At 43.9% G+C, this 25,509-nt stretch overlaps 1 protein-coding gene across 4 annotated transcripts in view; it reads left to right on the top strand.

Annotated features, from left to right (window-relative positions):
* The first annotated feature begins 1,020 nt into the window (after positions 1-1,020).
* tnrc6c2 (trinucleotide repeat containing adaptor 6C2) overlaps positions 1,021-25,509 on the top strand; it is a 70,765-nt gene continuing 46,276 nt past the window's right edge. For 3 of the 4 annotated variants that reach the window (XM_030052010.1, XM_030052028.1, XM_030052036.1), the window contains exons 1-3: positions 1,022-1,847; positions 17,689-17,789; positions 18,180-18,201. In XM_030052010.1, the coding sequence (XP_029907870.1) occupies positions 17,727-17,789; positions 18,180-18,201 (85 nt within the window). In that variant the 5' untranslated portion in view covers positions 1,022-1,847; positions 17,689-17,726. Of the gene's footprint in view, positions 1,848-17,688; positions 17,790-18,179; positions 18,202-25,509 lie in introns of all 4 variants that reach the window. The other variant, XM_030052018.1, reaches the window with a different exon arrangement.

The raw sequence follows: 25,509 nt of genomic DNA on the forward strand, positions 1-25,509 counted from the left end.
GTGTGTGTGTGTGTGTGTGTGTGTGTGTGTGTGCATGTTGTGTGTGTGTGTGTGTCTGTGTATGGGCTGGTCATTTCCATGAGAATGGAGCACAGAGAATGGACAGGGGCTGCATTTTCTTTTACCGAGACGGCTGCAGACGCGGTTCAGGGGGCACTGGGGCAACCTCATCCATCATTTTGTGAATAGCTTGGAATTATTGCCCCGTGTCTCTGGATATCATGTGATTAAAAGATTCTTAACAAAACTCATCTTGGTTAGAAGAACTTGATCTGCCCCCTTAAGGAGTATTGATCCTGGGTTGTGCTTCCCAAATGAAGTTCATGATGCCATTATATTTTCAAAGGCATCCAAAACCCATCCTACTGTTGGCCTACTACTTTTATCAAAGTGTGGACTGCATGGTTTTTGTCATTTAAAGTCGGCATAACATTATATCTTTAATCTATAATAAGTACAATATGCATTACTATAATGTGAAGACAGAAATGGTGTTCCTACATGGACTCTGATTGCATCTTTATTTCTGCATTGAGTTAGTGATTTCATTTTAGAGCATTTCAAAGATATATCATATGGGAGGCTATCACACATATACTATTAGTCTATTACCATTTTCTTACTTGTCATCACATGTAATTTAAAGGGCTTGCTGTGATATTTATACAACAAAATCCATGTGCATCACTACAGCTGCCTCCGTAAGAAGAGCTGCATATAATTGAGTCACTATAGCGCAAAGGCATAGAAACACAGTATGACGAGGAGAGAGGCTCCACACTAACAAATTAGCCATAAAACATCAGAAAGCTGCTCAAATCAGTGAACACCATTAGCTCCATGCCTCAGCAGTCACCTTAGAAATATGATCCGCCTGTCTATCATCTGTGGCAGGCCGGCGAAGGCTGGGAGGACCGGGAGGGGGGCGGGGCGGAGGCGGAGGGGGGCGGAGGCAATCCCTGGTGTTTTGGTTGGTCGGGAGTGACGTAGCTGGAGCCACTTCCTGGTCTGTCTGCTCTCCGGGAGGAGGAGAGAGTAGACTGCAGTGTTGTTAGTTTGAACAAAATGGCTGCGAGACCACTGTCGACGAGAGCTCACTGAACGCCTACCATGACTGTCCGCTCCACCGTCTGGATTCACTCAGAATGTATTTCGCCGGAGTCGTATCTCAACTTGCATTTGCGGTAGCCAGCCCGTCGCTAGCCGCCCAGCTGGCGACCTAAACAAAACAAAACAACAACAACAAAAAAACATTTCTTTTGCACTTTAAAACAAGTTGGCTGGCTGGGTCGTTACGCCGTCGGTTGGTTGGTAAAACGCGAGAAGTCAACGGCGATTTTAACGAAAGCTGCCGGATTTCTTGTGTTTGAAAAAAAAAAAAAAAACCTTGTAACGGTCGACGACTAACGCCACCCAGCTAACGTAATTTTAGCTGCTTTTTAGAGTCAAATTATTTCTGTGCGTTTTTTTTTGTTTTGTTGTTAGTGGTGCTTCGTTTCTCCCTCTCTATTAGGCTATATCGTGACGTTTTAACAAACTGTTTCCAAGCGAGTGTTATTTCTCGGCATTTTTTTTTTTTTTTTTTGCTCTCAACGTAAATTACTTACTGTGTGTATATATCTGGCTAAATAGCCGTTGTTTACCTCGGTATTTTGTCACCAAGCTGGTCCAGCAGCGGTCGGCTAATCTGCCAAGTCTGACTCTTAACTGCGACTGAATTTCTGCTCCATCTCTTTACGGGTAACTTTCTAGAAAAGACATCGGAGAATGCTTTTCTGAATCTTTTTTTTTCTTCTGCCATGCACCAACTCTTCACTGAAAGCTGCCAAAGCTGTGGTTAATGCCGGGTAAGTTTAAATAATATAATATCAACAGCTTTCCGCTAGAAATACGTGGACATGTGTGTCATTGCTGCTGAATGTCAGAAATTTAAGAATGCACCGAGGAGGTGGTGGGTTGTAGAGGTACTTGGGAGCTGTAAACAACTAATTGACGAGTTTATTTAATTCACTGCCTGTGTTGCAAACGCAGTAACATTGTGTTAATTGGCGTTCCTAATAATTAAAACGTCCATTAGAAAAAATAATCACCCCAGCTTATTTTCCTCGCCACAGTTAACCAGGCTCTTCATAATACTCAGGGCCGGCCCTTCCTATGTTGGCGCCCTAGGCGAAATTACTCTCTTGCGCCCCTCCACCGCTAAGATCACTTTTTCATCTAGCGCCATCATCATGTCACATCAGGCTATTTGGGCTCGTTAATGTTGAATTGGATATTTCCATTAATGGTGCAATTGTTAAAATAGTGTTCAATTATGTTTGGACTCCTCTTTGCAGGGACGGTGGCGTGCGTTTCGCAACAGGTGCGTTTTTGCGCAGACGTATGCCTAACGTCGGTAGTAACAACAATAATAATAAAAGTATACTGTTAACTTACCATACATCGGTCATCGGTAGGCTACATCTGTCACACTGTGTCCGCTTTGGGTGGAGATAAAAGGCAGGTGGATAAGGAGGCAGCAGGGAGAGGTAGGCTATTTCTCCAGGGAGGCCACCGGACACAGTGGGTTACCCGGCTGCTCATATATGAATCCCCTCAGGCTTTCTATGTTTTTTTCGGCAGCATCTTTGTGGTTTTTTGTGCATTCAGCGTGACATATTTTGGGCCATTTTCGTCTTGGCGTATGCTGAAAGAGTCGGGCTTTACGGTTGCCCTCGTTCGCCCGGCGTCCCATATGAAGCTGCACATCAAACCAGACTTTACAATCAAGCCCCTAAGCTGTGTCTGAGCTTCGTGCCTGAAAGTGCTTCATCTTCTGGCAGTCTGCCTCGGTTATGGCTTGGTGGTGGGAAGATTTGTCACGTCCTTCTCGGCGGAGTTTCTTTACCACACCGGCGAAAACATTGTTGCTGGTGGTGAATTCAGCGTCTTTTAACAGACACCAAGCAGCTCCTCCAACCACTCATCCAGGCTCAGGCCACCCAGCAAATCAAAATTCACTACAAAGTCTGACAGTTTGTTTACAAAAGTCTTGAAACAAATGTGACCTAATGAGGAAGTGGAGCGCAGAGTAGTTGGTTGCTAGGCAACGCTATGTCCGTTTAGACTGGCGCAGGGATGTTTTGTGCTGCGGTCTGCCAGCGGGTTGCACTCATATGGTTGCACTGATTTTACAACGGCATGGAACGCGGCTCAGCCAATCACATTTAAGGATGGGAAGCACCCGTTTTATAAACAACGGATAAAACGCGCACACAGCATAAAAAGGTCCAAGTTATTTTGGTTACAGAATAATAAATCTATCATAGGCTATTAAGTGCAGCAGAAATGGTCCCAGTTATTTTTGTTACTGTGGCTTGGCTTGCTGACATGACTGAAGGGATGAAGGAGGAGGAGGAGGACTGGCGTTGCTTTGGGAGCGGGGCCGGACGGCTGAGCTCACCGGTAAACTAGCACTCGCACTCGTAACATTTAAATCAAGTGGTGGAATGGCCGCAGGAGTTTCCTCCTGCTCAACACGGTGAGGTTTGGTGAAAAAGCCAAGTAAACTGCTCTGTTTCGCCATAATAAACTCCGTCTCCGTCTCTCTTTTTTCTCTTTACCTGTACATATTACTTTCTTCCTGAGTCGGGGAGGGACCGTTTGCGCGCAAACTAACTCATTCATTTGATTGGGTCACATGCTGATGACGCAGCCTGGGGGCGGGCACTCACGTATGATAGAAAGCTGCTGATTGACTGAGAAGCTAGTTTCACATGAGCTCTGCTAAGGCTGGCATGGCTGGCTGGATGAACATTTTAATCCCGAAAACATATTGTTCTGATTGGGTGGGCCTGGCTCAAAATGGCGCCGCCTATGCGGTAGAACAACCGGTGCCAGCGTCCCTCTGGCCGCTAGCGGCGCCCCTCCAGCAGATGGCGCCCTTAGCATTTGCCTATACTGCCTATGCCACGGGCCGGCCCTGATAATACTCTCGTGTGTCTATTTTTTATAGATATAGACAGGTTAGTCATTATGATTATTTTGCCCCAGGTTACAGTACACGACGGATCAGACAGGCGAGTGGTTGGGATACACCAGGGGTTCCCAAATTGGGGTGCAGGGACCTCCAGTGGTCTTGTAGGGCGTCCCCTGCAAAATGAAGAATAGTTTTACTTTACTATTATTTCGTATGATGTTAATCAGCCACAGCATGTTGTAGGAATGCTGTCTGATCATAGGTTCCCGTCTCTCCCGACCTATGTAGGTGTGCGGATTCTGTACCAAATCATACCCAACAACAGCAGTCTCCTCCGATAAGTCTCCCCAGACAGAATCTTATCAAATGAGTACTCGTGGCTTAATGTGTGTTTATTTTTAGGAGATTGATATGAAAATGCTTGGGAACTCCCATATTATATCATAGATCTTTTATGATTGGCTGTGTGGGATGGGATCAGACCCAGTACCTGCATTTGTGATGTGAGGAGTTTTTGAAATGAGTCAACAGTCTCGGCTTTTAAAATGTTATTGTAAAGTGTTATGTCGTTAAAATAGGCTTGTTTGGAATACCCAGTGTTACCTTTATGGTTTAATCAACATATGCTACATTATGACAGTGGGACTGTCTGGTTTTGCTGAGTGTTTTGTTTCATACCAACACACATTATGTTGTGCTTGCATTGTTTTCTTAAAGTGTCGGAGACGTAATCTCAACTAAACTTTACATCCCCAGTCGTTGGCTTCTCAGTCTTGTGAACCGTTTTGGTCCATTCTTTAGACGTATTAAATCATCCGTCTTCTCACAGACTATAATTTCAGTACAGTACAATCCATTGCATTAATTCCAAGTACATTATTAAACATAGCTGCCCTGTCTCTCTCCCTCCTTTCCTCCACCCCCTTGCTCGGTAAGAAAGCCAGGGATTTGATTGAACTGTCGCCTTCCATTGCATCCCCCCTTCCTGCATCCTGTCCCCAGGCAGTGGAGTATAGCTTTTAATATCTCCTCTGCGTGTCTTAATTGAAGTACATAATTTCCCGTTCAATTTCTAACCCCCTTTTCCTTCCCCTCTCTGACATCTCTGTCACCGCTGTCTTATCTCCATCGTCACACACCAATGGGATGATGAAATGAAAAATACACGGCAGCAGCAGTGGCACACGCGTGCATGTATACACTGGCAGGCGGATAGGGAGCTTTTCTTATGTGCGCATTCATTTGTGTGTCTGTACCCACGTGTATGTTCCAGTGTATGTATGCCTACATGCATGTTTGCGCCTGTGTGTGTATCATTGTTTCTGCATGCATGTGTGTGTACACCGATGGTGTGTATGGCTTTGCTGGCATATACACAGCATGGAATTCTTAACACGCTTACCTTGGGAGTGTGTGACCATTTGTGTCAAGCTCAAGGCCCTGGCAGTTGGTTAATGCACTGCAGTTGTTAATCAGGTCGGGAGGTGCCTCCTGCATGCCTTAGACACCCAGCTGACACACACACCACCCTGTTTTTGCCTGGGGTCACGGGTCCTCTCTTACATACACACGCCTATCTTTCCGAAAGGGGTTCAGAGTAGTGCAGTAAGGAGGGGAGGGTGGCTGTGAAAAGATGTTGCAGGGGCCCTCCGGTGTGTGTGTGTGTGTGTGTGTGTGTGTGTGAGAGAGAGAGAGAAAGTACATGAATAGGGAGAGAAAAAGCACTAAAGCTCGATTAGTGGAAGAGCATACTAGTTCCTTAAGTTCCATACCGTCTGGCTTACTCTTCCCAGACACCGCTGCATTAAGCACCATAGCCACCACCACTGCAGCCACAGCAGGTGGCTATACTGCATGGCACTAGGGTAAATTGGGGTCCGGGGGTGTGTACAGGCATTAGGTCATCAGCTTTGGGGGTGCCCCAACACCGTGGTATGTGTTGCTGCAACGATGATGTCATTATTGCTTCTTCTTTTTGATCCTTCTCAAAAACGTTTGTAGCATAGGGATTAGTACAAAAAGCTACTGTTGTGATTTGGTGTTATTTGCGTAAATTAACCAATGGCAGAACAAGACTAATGTGTCAGTCTGAGGCAACGTTGGCAAATTCAAGCCTACAGAGATTGCAGTTGAAACATATTAGAATTTAAAATTAGCTGGAGGCTAATGTTTCTCATTGCAGAGGGACCGAAAAGAGAAATTCAGTTTCTCATACTGGGACCCACACTCAGTGAATTGTTACTACTTTTGCCATTTTGGCATCCCCTCTAAGTAGGAAACCCGTGACCCATTTTGGCTCTGGATCCAACCAGGCTGTAGGCTGTTGGCATGTTGACATTGTTTTGATTAGAGTATTGTAACAAAGCTGTGAGCGCAAACCCTGGCAGTAACTTTATCTGCAGTCACTTATCAGTAAAGGGGAAGGATCATTTGTTTGAAAGGAAACCCAAGGCTCTCTTCCCCTTGTCTGACCCTGTACAGACAAAACATGAGCAGAGGCCTAGTCCTTAGGTTGCTATCATTAGCCTGGTTTCCACAACAGGTTCAAATATGGCTAGTGATGTTTGTTACAGCCCTCTGCCACTGTTTATTTGATTTTGTATAGAGCATTTTTAATGCTCTATACAATAATTATCCTATTTGCCCTATTTCAAGCAAACAAACAAACAGGTCTTTCAATACCATGTCATTTTGTGATGGCCCTGGGCCTGGTAACTCCCACTTAGCCGTGCTTTTGAAAAGTGGCTTGTGTCATTCTATCCCTTTTCCCAGTCATTGACCTTAGCTCAGGCTTGGCCATGGTAGTTACCGAGCCTGTGATTATGAGGCTTTTAAAACAACTGGCACAGTCCTGATAGATAACACGCTTAACACCGCCGCAGGGTGCTGCTCCAGTAGGGGGGGCGTTGACAGTGAAATCAGCTGGATTCAATGGGCGGCTGTCTGCCAAAAGCCATTACCCTTTTCCTCCTCTGCTGTATGGAGGGTATTTTCAAGTTGGGGGGAGGGTTTGGGTGAGGACGGCGAGCAGGCAGGATAAAGACTTGCCAGGCAGCATTATGTTTGGTGTGGCTTAAGAGCATTGCACTAAATGAAGTGAGGGAAAGACGGGGGATAGAGAGAGAGAGAGACTGAGAGGTATGTAAGTTCACTGTGGTGATGGCAATGAGGACTGTAGACAGCCAGGAAGCTAACATTACTTGCTTTTCCCTCTGTTGGAAAGACATCATCACCCTAAATGCATAAAGAAACAATGCCATTTATGCCTTCAATTCCTCAGTGGGATTTTGAAGTTCGTGTTCTTTGTGTTTCTGTGTTTTTGTTTGTTTGTTTGTTTGTTTGTTTGTTTGTTTTTCCCCTTTTGTGTGTGATGTATGAGGGCCGTCTGATAAGTCTGTTAGGTCCTGCCTGATGTAAGAGAGACATAAAATTGGTTGGGGGGTTGGGTGTCTGTGTAGCTCCCCCCCGTCCAGCCTGTGTGCCAAGAGAGGGGGGTGTGGGCTTAGGGGCCAGGCCTGGATGGGAGCTGGGGGAAGGGGGATGCGAAGCTGGAGCTAGAGCTGGGCAGCTGCCTGTGAGTGTTGGCAGGGGTCCAGGGGAATGTCCAATGTGCTTGGTGGAGGCCTCCTTCCCTCCCTCTGTTCCATGTTGGCTAATTGGAGAGATATGGAGAGGGAGAGAGAGGCATCACATGCAAGCTGACAGAGAGAAGCAGGACTCCCAGCATATGACGTTCCCTTTTCCCAGCTCTAAACCAACAGTAGACAGCCGTACTCATTATGTAACGGGACTTAGGCCCTGCAGCACTTTCCGTGCTCTTGGTTAAGGCTATGCAAATAGCAGTAGCATGCGTTGCATGGCTCTATGCAGAGGCTAAGGCTTAGACTAGTAAGCCCAGGTCTTTTGTTTGTTGTCTGGACTGCTTTATCTCCCTAATATCAACTTGTCTGCAGTCAATGGAGTTCAAGTGTTTAGTTTAACTGTTTGTTTTGATTGTTTTAAAGAGTACTTTGAGTCATTTTGCTGGCACGGATTGGCTGTCATTTTTAACATGCCTTTGATGAAACAGACCTGCTGCCTGTTAACAACAGAACATTGTGGTGCTTTTGAATCTGATTGTTGACTGTGTTACAGAACAGGCTTACTTGTGGTTATATTCAAAGTTTTAACAACATAATTGAAATGATTTGCTATGGTAATAGAAATTCTATGACATTTAAAATTGCAGAGTGGAGTTATTGCAATCAAGGTAATTTAAGTGTGTTGAGGTAATTGAATCAGGAGTTGTCAGCTATAGGACTAAGCCTAACCCTAACACACCATATGGTGGCCTGTTGAGTGATATTATGCTCCCTGAATAATTGTAGCTCAGTATCAGTTATGCACTAGGTCTAAACTCGCTAACAGCCTTTCTTGTAGCTATAGCTGATGTTATGTAGTTTTTTTGAGCGTAGGTCCCATGATTAGAGAGACTGATATGGATCCCAGATTTGAAAAGCTTCACACCCCCTGCTTACAGACTTGTGTCTCTGATATCAAGCAGAGTTTTTAAGATTAGCATACAACTAGATGATTTTTGTTTCATTGGAATTTCCATACGCTCGTGTAAATCCACATGAATGAGAGTTACTTCAATAACCTCAAACAAAATTGGCACTTTTCCTCTGCATCTCAGTCCAAAAATTCCCCCAGTATGTCTTTTTTCTTTTCCTTGAGTCCCAAAGGGGTTGTCTTTATTTTTTTCTAACCCCACCTCCCTACCTACAGCAGCATGGAAGCAGCCAGTTACTGACATTTTCCTCTCTCCGCTTTTTTCTTGACTTTCTTCTTGCTCACTTTGTCTCTCTTACATCAGAGCAGGCTTTGTTCGCACATTTTCTCCCTCTCTTTCACGGTGCGTGTTGTTGCTTATGCTGTTGACAGCCTGCGAATTGTTGACTGACGTGTGTGTGTGTATGTGTGTATTTGTTTGTGTGTGTGTGTGTGTGTGTGTTGGGGAGGGTTTGCTCACTACTGTGGTTGGCAGTGAAAGGCAGTCAATGTCAAAGTAACCTTGGGAGTGTAGCCCAGCCGATTGGTTTATTTTTCCTAGCCTTTGTGTGCATGCATGCATTGTGTGTGTGTGTGTGTGTTTCTAATGTTAGGTTTGTTGAGTTTGGCTTTACAGTTCTTTGACAATTTGATGTTGACATTGAATGTAGTCTGTGCAGCCTTCCTCTTTGTATGTGGACAAGACACTCGCTGTCCTGTGTCTAACTGATATATTAATGTAAGAAAATTCTTTTTGGTCACTTTCGTACTTGCATTCTGCTGTCAGACTTCTTTCAGATTTTCACCACATCACGATAATCAAATCCTGGCTTAGAAACAGTGAGCCAGTTACATTTTCTGAGTAATGACGAGCCTGAGACAAGTCACTGTAAGAATAACAAAACCTAACATCTGCAGTTTGTTGGGTGTGTTTATCCAAAGCTCCTTACACTCCCATGAGGGTGGACATTTTTATCATGGGTGGCCCTAGTGGGAATTAAAGTCCCATAATAACCCTCGCAGTTTTAGTTTGTGCTCTGCCCAGTGGGCTACACAAGACCATCAAAAATATTTTGAAACAGTAAATTGAGATTCTTGATGTGGACACAAAAGGGGATGTTGTATCCCCATGGAGCCTAAATAACAGTATTGTAACTTGATGAATTCTAGTTTGAGTTGAAATGGATTCAGTTAAGGTCCCGGGTGAGAAAGTTTGAAGAGCTCCTGCTGTTGGCTAATTATGAGAGGTCAGCTATTGTGTTAATGGTAGTATCACTTAATAACCATCTGGACCTTTAGACAGGAATTCACCATACTGCCTGTAAGCCACCAGACCGACATGCATAAAAGCAAATGAGCAAAAAAAAGCAGGTATATGCAAAATACATGCACACACTCACATAAGCCCAACTCACATAAACACCCTGTCATAAGCAAAGACACACACACACACACACACACACACATGCACACTGCTCGACAGCATCTTGAATCCAATAAGCTTTCTATTGGCTGGCAGAGAGCAGGTCTGCTTGGTCTTGTGCATTGTGTTGTTTTCCTACTTAATGAGCTGCCAGCGCGTTAAAGTTTCATATCGACTTGGCAGAGGAAGCAGCCAAGACACTGAGAGCTAATTTTCTAGAGGCAAACTTCAAAGCTGTTATTTATAGCCCCCTCTGTCTCTCTCTCTCTCTCCTCTCTCTCTCTGTTTTTCTCTCTCCCTCTCTGTCTGATTCTTTCACTTTCTTGCTCCACCTTGCACTCACTCTGTCACACCACTCCACCCACCAGTTCACACTCAGGTAGTCCCTTCATCTACAAATTCTGGCAGCCAAGAGTCTGCCATTGTTTTACCCACTGAGCATGTCTAGTACCACTTTTATACCAAACATGCAGGTTTAAACCTTTATTTTTAATTATTAATTAATTAATTCAACCTGGGAACACCCGTTTGAGAAAGAATTGGCACCATTTACATTAGCAGAAATCCAAACTGTATATATATTAATATATATTAATTATATATTAACTTCAGTTGTTACTGGTGTCAGAGTTTTCCAACCCGACTGAAACGCAGCATTCTTATTCCAGTTTCTGGCAATCCTAACAATGCCGATTTATTGCTAATTCATCATGTTATATAGGTTAAAGTTAGGATTGCCTAGAGCATATACTTGATCATCGAACTTGCGTGGCTCACAAATTAGCAGATAACCTTCTTATCATGGAAGCCGAAGCCAATGATTATCTGGGATGTTCATAATGCTGGACTTAAGTTTCGGGTTCACCTGTTCACATTGAGCTCAAGTGCTGGCTAGTAGTTGGATTTTAGGTGTAAAAGCACTGTAGGTCACCCAACACAGCCTGGTGTTGCTCTTGCCAGTACCAGCAAAGGGTGTCATTTATTCCTCCACCTGCTTGAGGCAGAGCTGCTCTGCACAGACTGTATCCAAGCAGCTTGTGAGACTGTGTATGTGTGTGTGTGACTGAGAAAGACACACTCACACACATACACGCACACAGCAACATTGTTTTTACTGCTTATCAGCTGTGGAATTTACAGGCTTGTTTTTTCCCAAGCTGTTCAGGTTGAGTAAACACTTATGCATGCACACACGCCCACGCATACTTGTGCATAGTAGTTGGGGTCTGTTGCAGCCGCTATAGGGGATTTACTCCCTAGGTAAGGGCTGTCTGTGATGTTCCATGTAATAATGCCCAGGAGAGCACTGTGGCTTCCCTAATGCCACAGGAATGGGTGGCTGGATGGATGGTTATGATGGAGGAGAGTGGGTTTACCACACTTTGTGGCTACGGCCTGACCATATTGCTTTTCTGCTGAGAGAGGAAAGTCACTCCTCCTCCCCCTTCCTCCTCCCACTGTCTTCTCCTCTGTGATTGGTGTTGTGTCTGTGGTTGGTCTGTGAGCCTCTCAGGACACGTGAAGCTGCGTATTTTCCTGGCAGCTCTTTTCCTTTCAAGTTCTCTGTCTCCTCTAGGTTTTTCTGTCTCTCTTGCTTTGCCGTTACACACCAATCCTGCCCTTTTCACTCCATTTTTTCACTCTCTCTGCTACCTTTGCCTGTTTTCTCTCCTGTCCTCAATACCCATTTTTCCTCTCTTCTTCCTTAGGCACTAGCTATCAAGGTGCACTGATATTTCCATGCCTTTTTTCCCCTGTCTGTCTCCCCATCTCTCCCTGTCTGCCAGCCTCGATGCTTCGTTCTGATAATTTTTTTCAACTCCTCCATTCTGCAGTGAGGATTCTCTCCATCTCTTCCTCGCTTCTTACACAGAGTCTCTCCTCTCTCTCGCTGTGCCCCGTCTGGCTCTCCGGCTGCTGTCGTTCTTAATTGGTGTTGCTCTGCCTCTGCTTTCATCCTCTGCCTGTTTCTTTTCCCTATTCGCTTTCCTCATCTCGCCTCCTCCTCTTCCTCCTCCCTCCCTCTGCTCTTCCCCCTCCTCCGCATCCCTGGCGGAAAACGACAGGCATCAGACAGACTGCCTCCTGCCTGTGCACATCAAACTACCCTGTGTGTGTCTGTAACTATGTCTTTGTGTGTGTGTGTGTGTGTGTGTGTGTGTGTGTCCTTCTTCATTCCTGTACAGTGTGTTCCTGTTACAATACCTCCCTCAGTATAGCTCAGCCACACTCTGGTTATGGAGCTGTTTTATGCAGCTCAGAAAAAAGTGGCATCTTCACTCGCTGTACAATTTATGGACAGTTTCCCAGCGTCTCCAGTTCAATGTGACTTGGGACATTTTCCCATTCATCCGTCTATTCTGAAGCAAAATCACTTAAACTATGTGGGATCACTGGTCAGGGTTTAATGTCTCCATATTGAGTGTTTCCCATACAGTTCTTCTCTAGATGTGGATAAATGGTGATAATTTGAGACACATCAAGCTGCAGTTTTTGACCAACAGTTTGAAACGGAGCTGAAAATGCCCTGAAGTAGGCAAATTTGTACAACATGCCCAGATCCTTCCCAATCATTGATCTGAGCAAACTCTGGCCTAAACTTAACCGATTTTAAAGTGCTGGTCTATAAGTGACGGTCTAAAACCGTGGTTTGTCTGAAAGTATTGCTCTGAAATGGTTGATGTGGTAGTCTTTGTGATTGTAGCTCAATGATATTGGATCATTTTGGCACCAAGGTTTTCCTCTGAGTGTGTCTGAGGATCAGTTCCTTGAAACGTTTCAGCTAAAGAATGGCTCGTATTTTAGAATACACTAGAATAGGATAGATCTTTCTCGTCCACCACAATTTTCTGCTTCACAAACCATTAAGACGCTAAAGTATCTAAAACAGCAAATAAAATAAGACAAAATGCAAGACATGACATTACAGCTCAGAAAAAATAAGAAAACAGCATCTGACTTTTAAGCATGTGAGCAAATCAGAAATTTAATAGGCATATTGCATTTGGGATATTTTGTTGGCTAGCTGGAAGCTAGCACACTTATGGTCTTCCCACTATTTATTTCTTCTCTATATTTCTCCACACATGCACACACTCTTTTCAGTCTATAGACTTTCACAGCAGACATTTTGACAGGAGCAGCGTCACCTTAATTAATGTCATCAGTAACATCTGTGTTTAGCTGCCATTTCATTGCAAAAACAGCTGCTGTGAAAACTGTCTATAAGTCTTACTGTCATTCCCCTCATTTCAGACCTTGTCTGTCTCTCACACGTCTTTATTTCACACACACACACACACACACACACACACACACACACACACACACACACACACACACACACACACACACACAAACAGAAACTTAAAATCAGTGTTCTGTTCATTAATCTATGCAACTTCTTGCCAGCTGGAATTAATTGCAGAGTCTCTTACATTGTACTTCTCAGACTCAATGCTATATATATATATTTTTTTTTTACTTTCTTTTTCTTTCTTTATTCAACTATGTGTTTGTTTTTAACTATAAAAACTGCTTACTATTTGTCTGCTCTTACAATTTGCAAACATTTTTACAATATAATGTCTTCTTACATGGATTCAATTTCACTATTTTCTGTTGTACTCAAAACGTGGTTTGCGCTCTTCCACTCTTCCTTGTGCTCTGTCTGTCATTTCAACCTTGACACATTGAACTGTACTTTAAACCATTACTATATGTAGTACTCCTTCAAGTAGTTCAAACATTTTTTATTACCTTTAGTACTGCTTTAAGTGCTTCAACCCCTTCTGCTTTTCCATTTAGTAGTACTTCAGGTACTCCAACTCCTTCTGCCATTACTGCCCTGTCAACTACCCTGAACACCATGGCACCCAGCAGGTGCTTTTAGCTCTTGTTTTCAGTAGCCTCCAGCTAGCCCATGCAGTTTCCTCGGGAACTGCACTTTTTCTAGTTACATCATGATATAGACAGTCGTGCTGTCATTGGGAGGGAGTGTGGTGAATAGTAAGGCAAGATGGTGAATTTAATTTATTTAGTCTACATTTTTCTAGCTTTTGGGGTGGCTGTAACAGCTAAGTGAATGTAAACAAATTACTTACTGGTTAAGTTACCGGCTGTATTATGCCAGTCAAGTCGATCCATGTCCTCACAATGTAAGTGAAGCCAGAATGACATACTGTGCCCTTGTAGGTCAGTGACCTAAAAGCAGGACATATTTCGCCTAATTGCAGTGTCATGCTGCCAGCCAGGGGAAACCTGATGCTGATAGTCAGAGCAGAGACACCCAAGGGTCACTGTTGAGGAGATGCTGGTGTCAGCAACACAGAGAGAAAGAGGGAGCGACGGAGAAGGAGAGTGAGGTAAAAACATAAGTGGGGCCACTGAGTTCAGAAGGGACGTCAACTTTGGTGTTGATGACATCAGCTGATACACACTCCGATCACTCTCTCCTACTCTTTTTTTCCCTTACCAGTACACCCAATGTTGTGTTGTGTCAACTCAGAGCTTGTTTAAAAATAGCTCAGACTTGTGAAAAAACAAACTAAATGGTCATCCAACTCACAGTTACAAGTTGTAAATTCAGGTATCTGGTTGTCAGGTATCATTTCAGAGTTCTGGTTTCTCTGATTTCACTTTGTGATGTCAGAGCATGCAAAGATAGTGGAAAACAAATGGCCTTTAGTTTATGGTAAGAATTGAGTGTATGTCTTACATGAACAAATGCTGCTGTATACTGTTTTGGTATTCTCCCTAGCGATACATACAGAGTTTCTTCGTCTTGTTGAAATTCATTTTCATGAGCTGACACCATGAATGCAGTGGGGTCGCTGGCTAGAAATTTTGAAAGAAATTTGCATTTTGGGAATGAATTCAGCATAAATTGACATAATAGCATTTCATATGATATAATATACTGCTGTTCTGCCAGGCTGTTGCCAGCCTTTGGTGACCTTTTGGCAACCTTTTAATCTCCACCCATCCCCCGTGCATTGACTCTTAGGAAATTATGTAGATAATAAATCCATATGAGTTCGAGTGGTAGTGTTGTTGTTGTGTTTGTTTTGCTTACAGTCTCACCCGTCCCTCCCCACATGTATCCCTCATTTCCTCTCATCCTCTGTGAACGTCACCAGATGGGTTGGGCCCTCTAGACTAGAGAGACTAGAGTGGAAAAGGATGACGGTGGTCAGCCGTAGCCGAGAGAGAGGCTCTGCACCGAGTAGCTGACGCGGGGCAGGAAATTCCAGCACATGAGGAGTTAATGAGTCTGGCTAATGTTTTCCCCCTTATCCCCTGTCCTTTTCTCTGCTCACATGCTGTCACTGTGTTCCAACCCCAACCCCCTCCATCCATCCCCCAGTTATTCCGTATTTTTGGACGCCGTCCAAGGAATCTGAGAGAGGGAGGTGTTGGATTGGTTCAGGCGGCGGAGGTGGAGACAGTGGGAAGCTGTGCGCCTATAGGCTTGTTATCACCATGCAGGAAGGCTGGGGTGCGCTGAATAGAGTTGAGGCTGTTTAATGGTCTCAATTCTGTCAGAGAAGGACTGAGGCACACACACACACACACACACACACACACAAATGCACACTGTACATATACACATACCGTACATGCTGCTTTCTTCCCGTCTTTTCCCTGTTTGAGACAATTATCTGTACACACACAAACACACACACACACACACACACACACACACACACACACACACAAATTGAGTTCCTATTTATTACCCGAGGGCTGCCTTCCCCTAGCTGCTGAGATAGCACAATGACACACAGACACAAACACACAGAGAGAGAGCCTCGTTGCAAAAAATAGGACTGTGTATGTGTGTGTAAGAGAGGGAGAGAGAAACGAGATGAGATAGAAAGAATGAGGAAGACTGGTTAGAGAAACTACTATAGTGTTATCTTCTGTCTTTCATTATATCCCCGCTGCCATGGCCACTAGTCTGGCAGTCTTCCCCGGGGTTTAGCTCTGAACTGTCTGTTGACAGCATAGTCCAATGTCTCTCTCTCACCCTCTCTCGCTTTCTCTCTGTCCTTATGTCGGTTTGTCCCCTGTGTCGCTCCTTCTCTCTCTCTCTCTCTCTCTGTTTTTTTTCCTCCCGGTGTCTCTCCCTTGCCCCCACTGAGACTTTGCCCCACCATCAGTCTTCAAGGCCTGTCCTGTCTCTGTGATTGACAGCTCCCTCCCCCTACCAGTGGGCACCTCAGCGGGAGGCGGGCCTTTCATTAATCTCCTGTTATGAGTGTTATGATTCATTCATATATTCAGATTAGATTCATGTCTGTGCCCCTGTGGATGCATGCCTAGTTGCCTGTCTGTTTATCCGTTGCTTTTTCTCTACCTGTCTCAAGTGTGTGATTTTTCAGACTGATTTTAAGAAAGCTTCTCATTTTGATAAACAAACTCCTAATGAGCACTCTTGTTTGATGCTTTTGCGCCTGGTTGTTAGTTGATGTCTTGTTGCAGAAGCCCTCTGTCTGTCTTTATCCATTCCTGTGGCTTCTGCTCAAGGTGTTTGAATTGTCAGGTTTTGTTTGTGTGTGTGCCTGCTTGCCGTCCCCATGGCTTACACACTCTTTATCACTCAGCATTCGGTGAGAGAAAGCCATGTCCTTGTAGCTGCCAAGGATGAAGTACAATGGCGTATTGTGCAAGGCAGGCCTCAGTGTGCGTGTGTATTTCTGTGTATGAATATCGTCTGTGTGTGTGCGTGTGTGTACGTGCATGCTTCACAGAAAGGCCGGCCAAGAGGAATAGCCCATTATTTTAGACTGACATGGAGATGATTGACTGATTTTATTGCATGTTTTGGAGAAAGGGTTCGTTGATTTGATATGACATAGCACTGTATTATTGATCAGTATCAGTTGCACTGAGCTAGGACTGCACACGAACGTGCGCACACACACAAACACACACACACACACACACACACACTCACATGTACAGTCTCTCTGGCCCTGCTCATGCCTCTAATAGTTTCCAGGAGCTGTCACTATAGCTGAGCCAAAGGAAATACAGGCTGAAATGAAGCACTTAGTTTCCTTGGCCCTCAGGCTAGCTAGCTAGCTACACTCATGCCCACTGGAAGCAGATCTCGGGAAAAAGGCCTCGTGTCTTATTCTGTCAGTCTGTTGGTCTTTACATTATCTGCCTCTCAGACTTTTTTATGCCCTTTGTTTCTTGTTTCTTGTGCTTAAACCCAGTCTTCTTTCACTGACCTCTTCTCTTTGCTTTCCCTCTCTCTCTTACGCTTCAGCCTCTTCCTTTCCCCTTATTTATTTTAACGCAAGACTCCTCTCTCCAGCCTCTTATTCTTCTGCCTCTTTTACTTTTCTTTAATATTTTCTTTTTTTGTATTTTGTCCTGCTCTTTCCATCTCCTCCTCAATTCTTGAGTGTTCCTCAGAAGCTTTGGCCAAGATTTACATATGAAGTGCCGATTGAGGACGGAAAAGTTTTCCCAAACACTGCACTTTGGCTCTGACTTACACACAGATGAAAAGGCTGGGGTTGAAAGTTTATATGTGCTGTAGTTTGTGTGTACTGGCGCATAAATGGACCCATTTTAGCATTTTTTGTGCAATATGCATATGTTTGTAAATGCAGATGGACGATGTGAATGTGTCATGTATGTAAAGCGAGTGCTGGTTACTTAGTTGTAACCATGAAATAGTGAAAGCGTCTGCCCACTTAATCTGAAACCTGCCCTTCCCCTGGACTTTTTACTCAAATCCCTCTTTCTCTTTCTGGTCTGGCAGCTGAGAGAAGCTAGCGACAGAAGAAAGAGAACCATTTGATGGAAGAAAAGAAAAAGAAAAAACAAGAAGAAAAGACCAAGAAGGACGCCGCTCAGAAAAAGGTGAAAATGAAACAGTCACCGTGTCATATGCAGTGTGTGTGTGTGTGTGTGTGTGTGTGTGTAAAGGGGGGTTACACAGTTAGTGCTTTATTAAGTGCAGTTCTTTACACATTCATAGTTTGAATTGAATTCATCAGCTTTGAATTCGTTGTGTAGATGCGGGTAGGAAACTGCTTGTGTGCAACTGGCTTTTATTATTTCACATGTTTCCATTCAACAGAACAGATGACAGTTAGTTTGAATAGACTGCATCCCTTTGCTTAGTAACGCTAATCCACTTCCTGTTGCATAAACCTCCTGGTTTCAGTTGTTGCAATTTTCATCGCTGTTTAATATTACTCCTGCTGTATTACGTTGCTAAATTCCTCCCTCTCTGTTTCTCTCCCTCAGGCTGCTGATCAGAAAACCAAAGGTGTGTATCACAATGAAGTAAGCTACACCCTCTCACCCACCTCGTATTCTAAAAATACAGGCCAGCCACTCACGTAGGCCTACCGTCAGCTCTGATTAATGCACACTATATGACCCGTAAAGATACACACACACACACACACATACAGACATTATTCACACATTATACACACATAACATTAAGGCTGCTTGCACACAGATGGACGCACACAGATTTTGCACATGCTTGCACAGTTCTCTCTGTTTCTCAAACTCTCTCACTCACACACACACACACACGCACACGCGCGCACACACACACAGAGCAGAGACAATCCAGTGGAGTCTAATGCAGAGTGATGTGGAGTGACGCCCAGAATGCCCGCAGCATCAGGCAGTGAAGCGTGAGGGCACCCAGACAGCTACAGCACTGAACACTGGCATGGGTTGGGGGATGGGGTGAAGGAGCTTGTGGGGGAGGGGGGTGATAAAAGGAGGGCATGGAGTTCAGTTGAAATGCAAAGTGAGTAGGGCTGGAAGGATTTTGTCCTCATATGCCCTTGGACTTCTTTTTAATGTAGATTTTATTTTCTCACTGTAAGGCTGTACAACTAGGCCAAGTCTACATGACAATTTTTTGAAAATGAAACTTTTTCCTGTCTGTTTTGGCCTCCCGACACAAAAATTTGGTTCCTGAAAATACAGCTTTTCGAACACAATCTCCAGAGTGGAGCTTGTCAGAACGCTGTTTTCCTTTTGCCATGATGCATGGGTCAGCTCTAGAGTGACCCAAATTCAGTCACAGCTTTTATTAACCCATCCGCTGTTGACTAGTGCATGGCCAACTACTTCAAACCCACTGTTTTTTAAATAGATTGAAAATGCATTTGTTTTTACTCAGCTTATGATCTTAGCCTGTAGGTTTGGCTTATTAATAGGCTTACAGAAACAGGCGACAGACCAATTGTGTGTTTTACAAAATAACTGGATCAAATGCTCATTTGATAGACCATGGATTAAAGAGACAAACCCAACAGTGAAAATGTGAAAAAAGAATTGTCAAAGCTTGGAGTAATTTGAAATCATAGAAATCATTGCAACTTTTTCACTTTGGTGCTCTTTACTGTGGCTAAAAGCCTGGCCATAATTTGCAGAGCAGAAAATATGTGTTCCTCTCCTCAGTTATCTGCCTGCTACCTACCAGAAGAGCCAGAAAGATTATTTTGTTTTTGAACCAACAACCCCAGGTCCTCTGATTCAAAGGTGCATGTCATCACTACCACATGTGAAAGCTGTACAGTTTGATAATGCTGACATTACCATCGTGAATTTGATCTGATACAGCTGCTATTGACATTCTCCATGTTTTCAACAATATACTGTACACAGAAGCTCTACCTCATCGCCTGTCCTTACAAACAACTTACCTTGTTTTTGTTATCTGAATTTGTTTTCTACGCAGTTTTGGACATTATTAGGTAGGATGTTTTCCACTGTATTTGTATTTGTTACTCAGCAATGTCAACAATCTGCAGTCCTCTGCTTTTTTGAGGACTTGTTCTTTTGTGTACAGAGACATTTTCAGAAATACTTCTGTGTGATGGATTCTGTTTCTAAAAACAGAGAAATAAAGTTCCGTTTTCAAAAATAAATCTATCCATGTAGACGTGGCCTTAGTAGTTTTTTTTTTTTTTTTTTTTTAGCAAAACACCCACAATTGTCTCTCCTGCCAGCGGCAGGCTTAGTGACCTGTTTGTGCTTTAATTTGGTCCATTATGGCAACTGTCAGGCATGAGTCACTGCAAATCTGATGGTAAAAAAAAGTCTGAAATGGATTACATTTTAAGGGATGTGGATTAGCTATTTTTTGTCGGTTGTTGGTTATTTGGTTTGTGTGTGCTTATGTTTTATGATTCGATTTTGAATTATGGTTAGGTTTGGGTTACAAATTTAGTGGTAGAAATGTCTTCACAACTAGTTATACCACTGTGTTTGTTTGTGTGTCATTTGCTCCATTCTGACTGTGTGGGTTTGTGTGTCTGCCTGCCTCCTCCTCCCCCTCACTCGTCCAGTTTGAGCACCAGTCCGGCCATCTGGGTGTGACCGTTAGGCTTAAACAAAGGTCACCACAGCTTGCCTTGAACTTTGACCTGCCAATTTAATTACTCCCCGCCTCTGTCTCACTGCTCTGTCCGTGAGCTTGGCCTATTAGAGAAGTTGTACAAAGCCAGTTGCTTTCAGTTACACTGAGCTTGATTACACATATGAATTTTTGTCACGTTTCTGTGTTTTTTTTAATTGAATTAGTATCTAATGTGTTTTTTTTTCTTCCTTTTTTGGTCTTGAAACAGTCATTTTTATCTCCAGAGAAAATCTGCCAAGCTAGAGTTTTGAAATCAAATTTACTGGGGGTGGACGAAATAATGGAAAACCTACATAAAAAGACTACCTAAATGACTTAGGGTTAGTTTCCGTACCAGAAGGCTAAAATTATTTAATATGGCCAGGAAAACAACCGTGAAAATCATAACCACATAGGCTGAAATTAGACACAATGCCTCAGCAAAATGGGGCTGAAACACCACACAGCTGCACTTTCAAACATTACCAGAGTTCAGCACAGTTTGTGACTTGACGACAGCCTTCCAAGAAGGACTGAAGCTATTCTGAGGCCAAAGGGTGACCTTACTCATTAGATACTGGATACTCTGATGAAATGCTAAAGGTTACTGTTATTTTGCCCATCCCCTGTATATTCAAAATGCCTCTGACGAACATGGCTTGACAAAATGCTTTGCAGAAGAACAAACCACAAACGTCAACACAAGAACCAGTGGGCAAGCAGATGTGATGTGACTGTAGAGTGTTGCTCATATAGAAGCTCAAGAGCTGGCTGGAGTTTTTTTTGTTTTTTTGTTTTTTTTTAAGTTGTGTACAGTATGTTAGCCAAGAGCATGGCTGATGTTAAACGCGACCAGCAGTTAGGCGAGGTGTGCAGCTGTTGACAAATGGTGGAAACACGCCTGGCCCAAAGAAAGTAAATGTCACATCTTCAGTGAGTCAGGGCATCTGCATGCAAGTGTGTGTCGGCGAGCTGTGCCAAGTGTAAGAGGCCGGACGGGCAGTGGAAATACAGCGGGTCAGTGAGGGCGTATTCACTGCCTGGGAGAGAGGCCCGTGGAAGGGGGCGCAGCCAAGAGAGAGAAAGAGGCAGGAGGAAAGGAAGGAAAAAAGAGGAAATGTAGCAGAGTGTTACAGGGCAAGATAAAAGAAAAAAATAAGTAAGGAAAAAGAGGAAAGAAAGTAATGAAGTGGTGAGCACTTGAGATGAGTGGCAGAAATGACTGTTCGGAATCAGTGACGGTGCTATTACAGAGCAGGACTAATGGCATGAATATTATTTTATGATATGTTTAATGAGAGACAGAGAGAGTGAGAAACGAATCCGTGTAGGGGTACTCATGCAGTTAGCGACATAAAGAAAGAGGGGAGGGAAAAAGAAGGCTAGTTTGTAGGCTAATTTTTCATTGAGCCACCAGGACCTCTATGAGGTTGCTTATAACCTCCCATCTGCAATATCTCTCCTAAACGGAAGGCCGGCATCAACTGGAATGAGTTGAGTTTTCATGCGTGACACTAAATAATAGAGGTGGATGTGTATGAGGGAAGAGAGCAAATCAGTATGCAGCTGTGATTTGTGTCTTTCCATCCATATCAGTGAATTCTGCCTTCCTTATACACTCACAGAAACTCATACACACACATCCTCACCATCTCTCTCTGCTTCCCGCTCCCCCAGTGCAGGCTGCTTCGGTCCCAGGCATTTCAATTTGTTTGCGGTAATTGATCTCGGCCCGGCGCGTTCATATGTATGAAAATGAGATAAATCTCCGGCGCTGTGGAATTAACTTCTCTGCCCCCCATTAGGCATAGAGCTTCATAGAAAGCAGGGCTGCAGGAGGCAGCACCCTGCTTGGCCTCCCCCACACACAGGCTGGACCTCCCTCTCACTCCCCCCACCCCCACCCACCCTACCATATTCTCCTCATCCCTGGTCCCCATTACCACAGAGGGCAGAGGGATGCTGATTGTTCACCCCCACATGCACACATGCATACACATACTGCTCCATCTCCAGCTCTGCCACCACTGCAACTGCAATCAGTCAGCTGGACTACCGCATGTACCTACCTAGTATAAATACACAGATGCCATGACACACACACACACACACACACACACACACACACACTCACAAAAAAAAATGAGGAATATACGTATTTGGCAAAAATATGTTCCAAGATGCTCACAGTCATATTTATAGACACACAAACACAGAGTCCTCCACAGGGACTTGGGGCCTCTCAATCTATTCTCAGTGAGTGAAGCAAATGCTTACATCATGGAATTGTAAAACAGCCAAGGCAGTAATGTGCTAGCCATGGTGGCAGTCTCAACACACACACATGCACACACATGCACATTAACACATACACAAACACACACAGAGAGAAAAAAAAGATTCATCATGAAGTTATGAGAAAGCACGGTCCAAGCAGGGAGTGATGCAAATGCAAATCATGAAACAGGTGGCGACAGGCAGGCGCAGAAAGCCCCAGTAATACCATGGTACGCCTGTCGCATTCCTACACCCCGATAATCAGAAAATCAGCAATCTCACTCCATTTCTGCTGCTCACACACTTTTTGCTGCTGAGAGGTTAAAGAACAAATGTAATGCATGTCAATCTCCCGTCCCTTACTTTTCTCCCTAGCCTGCGCTGTTTTCTTCCCACCAATTCATTTTGCCCCAGATATGCTCGGTCTTGACGACCGCATCTGGGGAGAAACATATTTACACGGTGTCATCACGGTGATAACAGCATTATATTTTTCAAAGTGGCGAGAGACGCACATAAACACAAGCACCTCGTATAATTCCGTATTGGATTAATTTGCAATTTCACATGCTATTAATTGCGACACTTTTGAAAGGGAATTTCATGAATCGCAATCTAATTAGAGGCTAATTTACTTTTGGAGCTGGACCGCTTTTCTCTTCTGTTAACCACATTTATAAATACTCAATGAATTAACAGTGAATGGCTTCTGAATTAGGTCCTGTGGATTTATGACTGCCAGGCATAATTGTTTTTCCTCTACCCCCTGTCTACTCACCCTGCATGCATGTCAAGTTGTAGCAAAGAGAGAGGGATTGAGGGGGTGGGGGGCAAGAGGGACGTTCCCAAACTTAAACAATGCTTTCCTGTCTGTGTGCAATCATGTTGTGTGATCACTCACATGCTGCTGACATGCACGCCATTTGAATGCACTGGCCCCACCCTCACCTCCTCCACTAATGCTGAGCTGCCTAATGTTAAATAACAGAAAGATTAACACGCGTATCTCCTCTTTTCTCGACTATCGGCTACCCTATGTGCTAAGCGAAACTTGGGAGAGGCTCAGCAGCCAATTGTATTGTAAAATGCTTTTCAAATTGAATTGAATGATTTAAATAAAATACATTAACCTATAGAAAATACACCATACACCCCCCAAAGCCTCAAGCAAAATTCAAAATAGCCACTGAAGTTCTCCTTCCTGATATATGAAACCGCAATGTCTGTTTTACACATCATTTTTTAACAGTCATGAAGCATCAGGCTATGTGGACCCCCTTGAAAACAAGATGGTTCATCGCAAGGGGCTATCCATTAATAAATTTCAGTAATGTAACCTTTTGTCACACCTACTCCGACACTTTTTACAGTGTTTCTGCTCTGTGTTCTGTTGACCTCCTTGTCCCCCGTGTATAAAGTCGCCCATAAAACGTGACACATGTCCTGGATTTTTTCACCTGAGATTGAAGCGGACATGTCTACAATAGGTTACAAAAAAATGAATAATAGTTCATGAAGTGAAGGAGCAGCCTAGCAACCCAGAAGTGCGCAAACAGACAGAGGGAGAGGAGAAGAGCAGCGGTGGTCGAGAAAGCTAGACGGTGAATGACGTTTGCTCTTTTTGTACAACGTGTTTGCGTACATGCATAAGTGTAATACTCCAATACTGCACAATATGCCTGCATAAGGGGTTCTTCTCGCTCTACCCCCAGGCCATTGTCAAATAGCAGTTATACCCTAGAAGAAAGAAAAAGTATGTCCACCCACCATTATTATTCAGCTGTGAATTGGTTGATGGCAGACTGATTCTGTTAATGACATATAACATTATTATGCTTTGGCGTGGTAATCTTACTGCATTACATCCATGTTTGATACACTTTCATCCTTAACATAGTTTCTTAAATTATGGATTTGGACCCAAAATGGGTTACGGGCCAATTGCTAGTGGGTTCCCACATGCCGGGAGAAGTGATATGCCGTAATGAGCCTGGGGCCCAGGGTGTAGGAGACCACATTTCTCATTTGGATGTCAGGCTTAAAAAGTTTAAGATACCTTGCTCAATGCGATCTGTTTGATCTAAAAGGCATATATCCTCCGGCAGTTGTTGCCCTCAGGCACTGACCTAGGATGGAGGTATAATATGATCCCGTTAAAGCCCTTATACCCAGAGTGTAGGTTAGCAACTATTACATCTAAAAAGCAAAAAAGGGTTTCTCGGGGAAAGCTTGCCATAATCCCAACAGACAAGTGAAACACAGGCGAGATGAAGAAGGAGACTCATTAGTGTGTGCATGCGTGTGTGTGTGTGAGTGAGTGAGTGAGTGTGTGTGTGTGTGTGTGTGTGTGTGTGTAAGGGGCTTGGCACGGGGGAATATGGGGTCACAGGAGGCAAATGGAGGTGCGTCAGTCTCTATAGCAACAGCCTTTTATAGTAAGGGTGAGGGGTGAGAAATGGTGCCTTTGTTTGTGTGTGTGTGTATGTGCGTGTGTGTGTGAGAGAGAGAGAGAGAGAGAGACAGACAGACAGAGAGGGAGAGAGAGAGATCCTGTTTTCCTTGACTACTACTGACAGATGGGACGGTATATAGATGCACCCACTCGACCCTCCCTTGTGTGCTCACATGCACACACTCACGCACTCGCATTCAGTAACTCAAGGGTTTTCTTGGTTATCCTGTCAAAACAACCATGCCTCATTTCTGTGAGCCCTTTTAGTTCCAGCACCAGCCACATATTTACTATATTTCCCTTAAGACCTCACACCCTCTTGTTTCGTCTTCTTGCTTGCTTAACAGTGTCTACTGCCAATATATTTCTCAGAAAAACATTACAGTAATGTTAACGTTTGCCAGTCGTGAATTGACTTACTGTAAGTACAAAATGAAAAAAACATGTTTAATTAGATAACATTAAAAACATGAATTTTC

This window comes from Myripristis murdjan, chromosome 1, assembly GCF_902150065.1.
Source record: "Myripristis murdjan chromosome 1, fMyrMur1.1, whole genome shotgun sequence".
Taxonomy (NCBI): Eukaryota; Metazoa; Chordata; class Actinopteri; order Holocentriformes; family Holocentridae; genus Myripristis; species Myripristis murdjan.